At 37.0% G+C, this 12,713-nt stretch overlaps 1 protein-coding gene across 1 annotated transcript in view; it reads left to right on the top strand.

The window, feature by feature from the left end:
- WNK3 (WNK lysine deficient protein kinase 3) overlaps positions 1–12,713 on the top strand; it is a 193,960-nt gene that overhangs the window by 121,422 nt on the left and 59,825 nt on the right. The window contains exons 14-17 of the mRNA XM_024126902.1: positions 621–776; positions 858–909; positions 2,518–2,655; positions 3,019–3,947. Coding sequence (XP_023982670.1) covers positions 621–776; positions 858–909; positions 2,518–2,655; positions 3,019–3,947 — 1,275 coding nt within the window. The remainder of the gene's footprint in view (positions 1–620; positions 777–857; positions 910–2,517; positions 2,656–3,018; positions 3,948–12,713) is intronic.

Genomic DNA, 12,713 nt, shown 5'->3' with positions numbered 1-12,713 from the left:
GTAATGTTCATCATTTCATTTAGTTTTTGTATTTTCTTTGAATTGTTAGGCTTAAGTTAGTATTCCCCTCCTCTTTTTTTTAATGGGGATGAGCTAGGGTGGCACGAAGAGTACATAATGCTTTTGTTTCTGCCAGTTTTCTTTGTATATACATTCCTGGCCAAGCAGAATTTAACATTTTAAAAGTTAATAATTTTGTCAGTCTGCCTCTTATTCAATGTAGTATTTTCTGAACTGTCTCTAGGCCATTCTTTATCATCTTTAGAGATGCTTCATTTTGTGATTTTTTTTAATTTAAAAGCTTTTGCATTTGGACATCCTAGTTTTAAATGTAAACATTACCTCAGTTATGTTCTTCAAATGGCAATCAATTTATAGAATGCCAGATTTTTTTAAAATGCTGGCTTCTGGTAGGTAGTGCCAATCTGACAAATGTCAGTGGTCTCAAAATAGAATAATTTAATGTATTATGTGGCATTTTATTGCTGGTCTTTGTTAATTCTGTTGTGGCATTTAGATCTAAATACCTAATTTATTTTTCTTTATGGTAGTCACCATATTATAATTTTGAAGAAACTAAATTCATTCTTGTGAATAGACTTACTTTTACTTTTGGATAGGTCGAAGATAACTTTGTCCTGGAAAGTGAAAAAGAAAAATTTGTAGAAGAATTGAGGGCTATCGTAGGTCAAGCCCAGGAGATCCTTCATGTCCACTCTGCTGCAGAAAGAGCCGTTGGAGTTGACTCTGTTACTGTGGAATCCAGCAGTAGCCAAGTAAGAGCAATTGCTTAGCAAATAGGTCTTCTCGGATATGTATCAGGAACTTCTTTATTTATCTATTCATTTTTAATTCAGACAGGATCATCTGAACAAGTACAGATAAATTCTGCATCCACTCAAACCAGCAGTAAGTATACTTAATAAAATTTACCATTTGGCTTTTGAAGCAAGACATTTGGAAACTTTTAATGTACACACCTTGGGAAAGATGTTAGCCAATAAAGGAATTTGATAAATTGTTAATGTAGGTTTTCCCACACTTTGAAAGGACTTTATAGCCCAGAAATAAGAAGTAAAAAAAGTGAGACGTAAAGCCATTCTCTAAATTTCCTCCAAGTATTGGTTCTTTACCTGATTAATTTATTTCTGAGTTGTTGCATGCTGTTACCAGAAAAGCAGTCACAGTACTGCTGACCTTTAATGGCTTTATTGTTTGAACTTAACTGGTAAGTTTTTTTTTTCCCTATATGAGATGGACAACTTTCTTAACTAAAATCATTATGTTCTAAGTTTGCCTCATGTTTTAATAGCATTAGTATCTTGATTTCATTCTACCAATGATATGCTTCTACCTTCTCTGATCACTGATAAGTTTTTGTAAATCAGATACCCGATAAACTGCCAGGGACTAAAAATGGAGTCTTCTATTTTCTTTTCTCATAACCTTATCTCTCCATTCTTCTCAGCTCTGGTCATGGGTATATTTAGAGTGTCTGGGAGGGGGAGAAGAGCCACAGACAAATGAGGACATCTGAAGGAATTATAACAGCATGAAGAAGCAACAGGTGGTGTGGGAGTCATGGAACCAGATACCGTTACCCTCAAATGTAGTTTGTGTTAGGATGCCAGGGTTCTCCTCTGTCTTCTTTTTCTCATTAGCAGGAGTCTGAGTAGATTTCTTTTTTTTTATTTATTTATGGATGTGTTGGGTCTTTGTTATTGTGTGCGGGCTTTCTCTAGTTGCAGCGAGTGGGGTCTGCTCTTCATTGCAGTGCACGGGCTTCTCACTGTGGTGGCTTCTCTTGTTGCGGAGCACGGGCTCGAGGCGTGCAGGCATCAGTAGTTGTGGTACACAGGCTCAGTAGTTGTGGTGCACGGGCTCAGTAGCTCCATGGCATGTGGGATCTTCCCGGACCAGGGCTCGAACCCGTGTCCCCTGCAATGGCAGGAGGATTCATAACCACTGCACCACCAGGGAAGTCCCTGAGTATATTTCTGACTGGCAAAGTAGGGTAAAGTTTAAACGAGAATAACTTATTTGAATGAGTTAATAAAGTAGGAGTACAGATGAAGGGGCTTATTTTACTTTATTTTTTAAGTTGTCATACAGTAAAATAGACTTTTTTTTCTTTTGGTGTAGCGTTCTGTAAATTTTAGTCCTCTTATAGATTTGTGTAAGCACCACCATAATCAGGATACAGAACAGAAGATGTAGGTTTTAGTGGAAAAAGTGCTTTTTCGTTTTTTTCCCAAAAGTGCCCTACTTTTAATTGCTATTGATACAATGTTTGTTTCCGTAGAATCCAAAATCCTTCTCTAAAGGTATCTTGTGCTTAGCTGTTAGAGTATTTGTCAGTCAGTGTTGGGAGGTCTGGTCTTATAAGTTACACATATCCTAGTGCCGTTGGAAATGGAGATAAAAGACAAATCGGTGTTTTAACCTGGTTTCCTTAGTCAATAGGTAAACATATTGACAATTGCTTAGCATATTAATTTTTGCCAATTCTTTCTACAGATGAATCTGCTCCTCAGTCATCCCCAGTTGGTCGATGGCGATTTTGTATCAACCAGACAATAAGAAACCGTGAGGCTCAATCTCCTCCTTCTCTTCAGCAGTCCATGTCTACAGTTCCTGGGCTAAATCTGCTTTCTAGTAAGTGTTTGTTCTCTGCCACCTTTATCCAGACCTGGAAGATGGGGATGCAAAATATATACTGTATCTTTAACTTGTTTTCATGGGTATTTTATGCTTATGAGAATTTTCATAAGCATTTTTGAAGATGTTAATGTTAGGAGGTAACTTAAGCCATTTAAATTTTAATATTTACGAAAAAAAAGGAAAAGGTTTTTTCTCCTTGTTAGGTTGAATTCTGTGTATTTTGAGTCTTATTTACAAGAGTACTTTCACACAGGTTCTAATTTGCCCCTTGCTCCTCCTGTTCCTTTTGAGTTTGGGTACTAGTCCATGCTTTGTACTTACCAATACATGCTTAGCCATTCTTTGTTATTGTTCCAGGTCCAAGAAACATAAGTAATAAGGAAATACCACAGGACAAGCTGCTCACTCTAGAAAATAATCCATGCCAGCGTGCACTTTACACCTCCACATCAGAACACAAGGATGTAGTTGATGGTAAGATTTCTGAATATGCCAGTGTAGAAACTAAGCAGCCAGCTATACTTTATCAAGTGGAAGATGACAAGCAGATAATGGCATCAGTTGCTAGTAGTTCCAGTCATACGGCTACTTCAGTTCGTGCAGTTCCACTTGAATGTGAGGGACTCACCAGCCAAGCAGGCATATTCCTACCTGTGTATCCAGGTCACCAAGCTGCCAGTCAGGCAGCTCCTGGTGAGTCAACTCAGATTGCTCCTAACTCTCTTACAACTCCGGCATTTATGTCTGATCAAAAGCCTCAGTCCTTACCAGTGCAGCAGCCAACTACGGATGCAGAATTTATTTCCCAAGAAGGAGAAACCTCAGTGATCGTGGAAGCAAGTTCTCCTAAGATGGTCATTCCCACTCAGACCCCTGGCCTTGAACCAACTAGCCTGCTGTCCTCTACTGTCCTGGAATCAGATGGCGAAGGACCTCCAAAAATGGAGTTTGCAGACAACCGAATTAAAACTCTGGATGAAAAATTAAGAAATTTGCTCTATCAGGAGCATAGCGTATCTAGCATCTATCCTGAGAGTCAGAAGGATACCCAAAGCATAGACTCTCCGTTTTCTTCCTCTGCTGAAGACACAGTCTCATGTCCAGTGCCAGAAGTCATAGGCATCAGTCACGGTGGAATTCAAGATAGTCCTGCACAGTCCCCTAATTTTCAGCAGACAGGCTCTAAGATTCTGTCCAATGTGACTGTGAGTCAGCCTGCTAACATATCAGTGTTCAAAAGGGACCTGAATGTGATAACTTCTATACCCAGCGAATTATGTTTACATGTAAGTATCATTCTTTCTAACCAATTCCTTATCCTATGCTTTTAAAGAAATGCCTTCTTTTCTAAAGTTCTGTCCTTTGAAATGAAGTTATTTATGTCACAAGATTCTGAGGTCACAGGTATTTAAGAAGGCCATAGCTTAGGCTGCAGGGGCCCAGAACTTAATAGAGACGGTAGAACTTTCTTGGTGAGAGAGCCCTCTGGTGAATTAGCTAGGAACTTGTGAGCAATGTTTATTTTTGTATTAATGACAGAACAGGACTGATTTATAGATTGTTTTAGTGGGTAGGAAGAACTTGCTTTTAGATTTCCACTTAAAAATGCCTGTTATCAGTTTCACTTTTTAAAATATTATGGTTTTAATTTAATCTTGTTTGTGGGTTTTTATTTGTTTGAAAAAAATATTTTAAAAGAAAATAAAAAAAACCCCATAATCTCATGACTTGTTTTTTTTTAACTTATGTAATGTAGGAATTTAATTTCTCTTTTCTGTTCCTTCAACTCATAGGGATAACCACTATCTGGTACTTATCCACTATATCGTACTAATCCTTCTTGACTTAAGCTTACACAGATCTACTTACAAACCTACAACTTCTTATTCACAAAAATAGTATTGTGCTATAAACATATTGGTCTACAACTTAATTTTTTAATTTTACAGTATATCATAGACATTTTAAAATATTTATCACTGTATCTCTTTATTATTGTTATTATTATATAAGTAGTATATGCATGTATATGAAGTAAAATCCACCCCACTTCTAAACCTATAGACACAGCTGTTGATAAATCTTTCCAGACATGGTTTTCACTAATATACAAATATTTATATAGCGCTTCTTTATATGTATTATATCTATTTACAAAGACACAGATACATACTATATATTTATATACACATACTTCCTTACATACATGTGCGTTCTAAATTATTTTCCCACTTATGGACATCTATCCATGTCAGTATACATAGTTCCACCTCACCTAACTTTAAAATATATATATTTATTTATTTATTTGGCTGCATTGGGTCTTAGTTGCGGTGCGCAGGCTTCTCTCTAGTTGTGGCTCTTGGGCTCAATAGCACACAGGCTTGGTAGTTGCGGCGCACGGGCTTAGTTGCCCCGCGGCGTGTGGGATCTTAGTTCCCCAACCAGGGATCGAACCTGCATCCCCTGCATTGGAAGGCGGATTCTTAACCACTGGACCACCAGGCGTCCCCTCACCTAACTTTTTTAAACAACAGCATAATATTCCATTGAGTAAATATAATTTAAGTACTTATTTTTTGGTAAACTAGTAATTTAAAATTATGCAATTAATGCATAAATGCAAAAGAAATTCAGAAGGATAGAAAATTAAAAGGAATTGTGTTAACACTCCCACTCCCCAAACACTATTAAGTTCCTGGTTTTAATTCTTGTGGTCATTGCTATTAATAACTTATAAATAATAAACTTATCGATTTTTTGATTTAGTAATTTTTTTTAAATTTATTTATTTTTGCTGTGTTGGGTCTTCGTTTCTGTGTGAGGGCTTTCTCTAGTTGTGGCAAGCGGGGGCCACTCTTCATCGCGGTGCGTGGGCCTCTCACTACCGCAGCCTCTCTTGCTGCGGAGCACAGGCTCCTGGAAGGCGGATTCTTAACCACTGGACCACCAGGTGTCCCCTCACCTAACTTTTTTAAACAACAGCATAATATTCCATTGAGTAAATATAATTTAAGTACTTATTTTTTGGTAAACTAGTAATTTAAAATTATGCAATTAATGCATAAATGCAAAAGAAATTCAGAAGGATAGAAAATTAAAAGGAATTGTGTTAACACTCCCACTCCCCAAACACTATTAAGTTCCTGGTTTTAATTCTTGTGGTCATTGCTATTAATAACTTATAAATAATAAACTTATCGATTTTTTGATTTAGTAATTTTTTTTAAATTTATTTATTTTTGCTGTGTTGGGTCTTCGTTTCTGTGTGAGGGCTTTCTCTAGTTGTGGCAAGCGGGGGCCACTCTTCATCGCGGTGCGTGGGCCTCTCACTACCGCAGCCTCTCTTGCTGCGGAGCACAGGCTCCAGACGCACAGGCTCAGTAGTTGTGGCTCACGGGCCTAGTTGCTCCGTGGCATGTGGGATCTTCCCAGACCAGGGCTCGAACCTGTGTCCCCTGCATTAGCAGACAGATTCTCAACCACTGCGCCACCAGGGAAGCCCCCTGATTTAGTAATTTTATACAATAAATTTTGACTCACTTCTATGAAGGGTAGAGAAATTATATTTTCCCTTTCCTCTACTTTTCTTCCCCATACACCTCCCAATTTTTATTACTTAAATTGCTTTTTAACATTGGCAAAGTTTATAACATCTACATTTTTTTCTTTATCGGTTGTGCTTTGTCTGTAGGTTGATTGGAAGAACTGAAAATCAGTAAACAGCATTTATATTATGATTATTTGTGTTATCTGATAATCACGTAACGTGATTAGAACCATAAAAAAATGAAATGTAATTCTCTGTCATTCAAACTTTGTTGCTCAAGAGACTCTTCCAAGTGTCAAGGTTAAATGGATTCTTTTGTTTGTTTCAAGTGTCCATTGCTACATCTAGATCAAACTTATTACCTGCCACTGTTTCTGGTGTCCTAGAATTCCTTTTTGTTTTCCCCCTGAAATGCTTCTATGAGTAATATTTTTAAATATGTTGCATGGGTGACCAATTTGTTTTTATTTTTTTAATGTCCATAAATATCTTTATTTTGCTTCACACTTAAGTACAGATGGTAGGATCATTTTGAGTTAATTTTTGTATATGGTGTGAGATAAAGATCCAGCTTCATTCTTTTGCATGTGGCTATCCAGTTGTTCCAGCACTGTTTGGTTATTTTATTCTTTGTTGTTATTATAAATGAAATTGTTTTCTTAATTTCCTTTTCAGATTTTTCATTGCTAGTGTATAGAAATATGATTGATTTTTGATTGTTGATGTTGTATTCTTCAACTTCGCTGAGTTTTTTTATTAGCTGTGGTAGCTTTTGGTGGATTTTCTATATAATATCAGTATATAAGATCTTATCATCTGTGAATAGAGACAGTTTTATTTCTTCATTTCCTGTTTTTCTTATCTATTAACTTTTCATTTCATGCTTTTAAAAAAATTTTTTGGCTGCATGTGGTCTTCATTGCTGCGCATGGCCTTTCTCTAGTTGCTGCGAGTGGGGGCTATTCTTCGTCACAGTGTGTGGGCTTCTCATTGTGGTGGCTTCTGTTGTTGTGGAGCCCAGGCTCTAGGCACACAGGCTTCAGTAGTTGTGGCACACGGGCTCTAGAGCGCAGGCTCCGTAGTTGTGGTGCACGGGCTTAGTTGCTCCCTGGCATGTGGCATCTTCTTGGACCAGGAATTGAACCTGTGTTCCCTCCATTGGCAGGCAGATTCTTAACCACTGCACCACCAGGGAAGTCCCTCATTTCATGCTTTCCATCTCTTTGTCCTTTTGCTTTTTGTACTGGGAGAATGTCTCAACTTTTAGGCTGTTTATAATCTCCTATTCAGATATTTTTTTTATGTCAAGGATTGTATTTTTAATTTCTAGTAACTATAGTTCATTCTTTTTCTTACGGATATAGTATATTCACACATCTCTTTCAACATATTAAAGTCTTATTCTGTGTTATTAATGATGATTCCTTGGGTATTCTGTTTGTTGAGTTTAGTGTTTTCTTAAAGTGCTGATTTCCCAAAAGTGTTGGTGATTTTTCGTTGTGTACTCAGTTTTTCTTTTTCCCCCATAAGATTCCCTGTTTGTCTGTTTGTAAATGCTATATATAATTACTATAGCCTTACTCCAGTAATTGTGGGAAAAGCATGGGACATGCTTCCTGGCACTGGGCATTGCAACTTGTCTTTAATGCTGCCCAGAGGGAGGTCCAATAGCTAGTCTTCAAAGGTAGCAGGGCTTCCCCTTACTCCTGGATCTTGTCTCTTCCCTACATTACTGACCTTTTTCTTGGCAATAAACATTTTCCTCCTTACCACTCTTATTTGGGAGCAGATGCCTCCGCTGTCTTTTGTTCATTGTGGAGATGAGGTGGGAAGGTGCCCCAACCAGTTCACTCATCCATTCAGTGAATATCTGCTGAACAGTGAATAAGTCAAGATCTCTGTTTTTGTGGAGCTCACATTCTAGTGGGGGAAGATAGATCCTAAACAAATAAATAAAGGGCTATGATAGGAAGACTAAGGAATTACTTTATATAGGGTGGTCAGGGAAGGATTTGTATGTGATGGTGACATTCATAGGTGGAGACCTGTTCCAGGAAACAAAAGAAGGCCAGTGAGTAGGAGAGTGTTATAAGATGATGCTGAAGTGACAGATAGGAGACAGATAGATTGTTATAGCTTTGTAAGCATTCTATCCAACTACCCATCCTTTTGGTTGGCCAGGGCGCTCTCTCCTGCTGCCCATGTCTACCACCTGAATTCGCTGCATTTTGAAAGAGTTCCTTCATATGTCATTATGCATTAAAGGAGGCTGCTTTTTCCTCCTTTAATCTTATATGCAGAGCTTCTCTGGTGGTGCAGTGGTTAAGAATCCGCCTGCCAATGCAGGGGACATGGGTTTGAGCCCTGGTCCGGGAAGATCCCACATGCCATGGAGCAACGAAGCCCATGTGCCACAACTACTGAACCTGTGTTCTAGAGTTTGTGAGCCACAATTACTGAGCCTGAGTGCCACAACTACTGAAGCCCATGTGCCTAGAGCCCGTGCTCTGCAACAAGAGAAGCCACCACAATGAGAAGCCCACGCACCACAACGAAGCGTAGCTCCCACTCGCTGCAACTAGAGAAAGCCCGCACACAGCAACAAAGATACAACGCAGCTAAAAAATTAATTAATTAATTAATTTTAAAAATCTTATATGCATGTGTCTACATCTGTTTTTCATGTTGTACCTGTGGATTTGGGTTGGTAAGGGAGGCTAGAACTTGTATTTAATTTATCATCTTGATCCAGTTATTACTTAATAAAAATCTTTTCTGTAATTTCAGTGGGACCAATGCAACACTTTCTAAATCATAATATTATTGAGAGTTTTTTCCTCTGTATGAAAGTAGTATTACTAGTCCAAAATGGGCATTTGGAAAATAAAAACTGTTCAGAATTTTACTTTTAATAACTACGGACTTAAGTGTTAATTATGCTTACCCCAAACTGCAGTTTACTTAGTGCTGCTTAGGCTGTCTTCCTTCAGACAAATGCTGAATCCCTTTCTTTGAACTTTTACTCTTTTAATTTTCTAAATTAGTAGGGGCCATTCTCATGTTTCCCAAAGTATTTCTGGCTGTGTATATTAATTTTTTGTATTAGTTATTATAAGAAATTTATTTTTAGAATACTCAGAATACAACAGCAGTTAATTCTGATTTTTGAGGTGAGGGATGGGAGGACAAGAAGAGGGAAGAATGATTTTATAGCCAGCTGTGGCCTGATGTTAACAATTTTTAGAGCTTGAATTTGAAATAATTTTGAGGTCCATGGTAAATTTCTGTGTGCTTATATAATGTAAGAAACTTGATTTGGTAATATATTTCTGTAAATGTAAATGCCTAGATATCTTGTTTTTCTATGTTTATCATGCGTGTCAGGCATCTTTCTTAGATAATATAAGGATAAATGAAAATTTCCATTTTAAGATAATAGGGTTTAAGTAACCTTTTTTAGTGAATTGGTGCATATGAGGGTTATGTCTTCATATTTTAATTTTCAGTTTTCAAAGTTGCTATAATAAAAAATATTCTAGGGTGGAAGTTTAATATTCTGCTGTTTTATTTATCTGAAGTCTAAATAGTATTTTTAAAGAAAGGGGAAGGCTTAATTCCTATAAGTTGAATATTTCAGGTTTAGTCTGATATGATACTATAAATAGAAGTATACATAGCATTCTATTTTTTTTACATTTTTATTGGAGTATAATTGCTTTACAATGGTGTGTTAGTTTCTGCTTTATAACAAAATGAATCAGTTATACATATACATATATCCATATATCTCTTCCCTCTTGCATCTCCCTCCCTCCCACCCTCCATATCCCACCCTTCTACATGGTCACAAAGCACCGAGCTGATCTCCCTGTGCTACGCAACTGCTTCCCACTAGCTATCTATTTTACATTTGGTAGTGTATATATGTCCATGTACACACGACCACTCTCTCACTTTGTCCCAGCTTACCCTTCCCCCTCCCCATGTCCTCAAGTCCATTCTCTAGTAGGTCTGTGTCTTTATTCCCATCTTGCCCCAGGTTCTTCATCACCTTTTTTTTAGATTCCATATATATGTGTTAGCATACAGTATTTGTTTTTCTCTTTCTGACTTACTTCACTCTGTATGACAGACTCCAGGTCTATCCACCTCATTACAAATAACTCAGTTTCATTTCTTTTTATGGCTGAGTAATATTCCATTGTATATATGACCGGTGTGAGATGATATAGCATTGTAGTTTTGATTTGCATTGCTCTAATGATTAGTGGTGTTGAGCATTCTTTCATGTGTTTGATGGTAATCTTTATATCTTCCTTGGAGAAATGTCTATTTAGGTCTTCTGCCCGTTTTTGGATTTGGTTGTTTGTTTTTTTGATATTGAGCTGCATGAGCTGCTTGTAAATTTTGGAGATTAATCCTTTGTCAGTTGCTTCATTTGCAAATATTTTTTCCCATTCTGAGGGTTGTCTTTTGGTCTTGTTTATGATTTCCTTTGCTGTGCAAAAGCTTTTAAGTTTCATTAGGTCCCATTTGTTTACTTTGTTTTTATTTCCATTTCTCTAGGAGGTGGGTCAAAAAGGATCTTGCTGTGATTTATGTCATAGAGTGTTCTGCCTATGTTTTCCTCTAAGAGTTTGATAGTGTCTGGCCTTACATTTAGGTCTTTAACCCATTTTGAGTTTATTCTTGTGTGTGGTGTTAGGGAGTGTTCTAATTTCATACTTTTACATGTAGCTGTCCAGTTTTCCCAGCACCACTTATTGAAGAGGCTGTCTTTTCTCCACTGTATATCCTTCCCTCCTTTATCAAAGAAAAGGTGACCATATGTGTGTGGGTTTATCTCTGGGCTTTCTATCCTGTTCCACTGACCATTTTGAGTTTATTCTTGTGTGGTGTTAGGGAGTGTTCTAATTTCATACTTTTACATGTAGCTGTCCAGTTTTCCCAGCACCACTTATTGAAGAGACTGTCTTTTATCCATTATATATTCTTGCCTCCTTTATCAAAGATAAGGTGACCATATGTGTGTGGGATTATCTCTGGGCTTTCTATCCTGTTCCGTTGACCTATATTTCTGTTTTTGTGCCAGTACCATACTGTCTTGATTACTGTAGCTTTGTAGTATAGTCTGAAGTCAGGGAGCTTGATTGCTCCAGCTCCATTTTTCTTTCTCAAGATTGCTTTGGCTGTATGGGGTCTTTTGTGTTTCCATACATACTGTGAAATTTTTTGTTCTAGTTCTGTAAAAAATGCCAGTGGTAGTTTCATAGGGATTGTATTGAATCTGTAGATTGCTTTGGGTAGTAGAGTCATTTTCACAATGTTGATTCTTCCAATCCAAGAACATGGTATATCTCTCCATCTGTTTGTATCATCTTTAATTTCTCTCATCAGTGTCTTATAATTTTCTGCATACAGGTCTTTTGTCTCCTTAGGTAGGTTTATTCCTAGATATTTTATTGTTTTTGTTGCAATGGAAAATGGGATTTAATGTAATTTCACTTTCAGATTTTTCATCATTAGTGTATAGGAATGCAAGAGATTTCTGTGCATTAATTTTGTATCCTACTTTCTCAAATTCATTGTTTAGCTCTAGTAGTTCTGGTAGCATCTTTAGGATTCTCTATGTAGAGTATCATGTCATGTGCAAACTGATGTTGGCTGTGGCTTTGTCATATATGGCCTTTATTATGTTGAGGTAAGTTCCTTGTATGCCTACTTTCTGGAGGGTTTTTATCATAAATCAGTGTTGATATTTGTCAAAACCTTTCTCTGCATCTATTGAGATGATCATATGGTTTTTATTCTTCAATTTGTTAATATGGTGTATCACATTGATTACTTTGTGTATATTGAAGAATCAATGCGTTCCTGGGATAAACCCCACTTGATCATGGTGTATGATCCTTTTAATGTGCTGTTGGATTCTGTTTGCTAGTATTTTGTTGAGGATTTTTGCATCTATATTCATCAGTGATATTGGCCTGTAGTTTTCTTTCTTTGTGATTGTGATTGGTCTGTTCATATTTTCTATTTCTTCCTGGTTCAGTCTCGGAAGGTGGTGCATTTCTAAGGATTTGTCCATTTCTTTCACATTGTCCATTTTATTGCCACAGAGTTGCTTTTAGTAATCTCTCATGATCCTTTGTATTTCTGCAGTGTCAGTTTTTACGTCTCCTTTTTCATTTCTAATTCTATTGATTTGAGTCTTCTCCCTTTTTTTCTTGATGAGTCTGGCTCATGGTTTATCAGTTTTGTTTATCTTCTCAAAGAACCAGCTTTTAGTTTTATTGATCTTTGCTATTGTTTCCTTCATTTCTTTTTCATTTATTTCTGATTTGAGCATTATGATTTCTTTCCTTCTGCTAACTTGGGGTTTTTTTGTTCTTCTTTCTCTGATTGCTTTAGGTTTAAGGTTAGGTTGTTTATTTGAGATGTTTCTTGTTTCTTGAGGTAGGATTGTATTGCTATAAACTTCCCTCTTAGAACTGCTTTTGCT

Source organism: Physeter macrocephalus, chromosome 21 (assembly GCF_002837175.3).
Source record: "Physeter macrocephalus isolate SW-GA chromosome 21, ASM283717v5, whole genome shotgun sequence".
Lineage (NCBI taxonomy): Eukaryota > Metazoa > Chordata > Mammalia > Artiodactyla > Physeteridae > Physeter > Physeter macrocephalus.
Note: the sequence above shows the minus strand (reverse complement) of the source record. Positions and strands in the feature narration are given on the sequence as shown.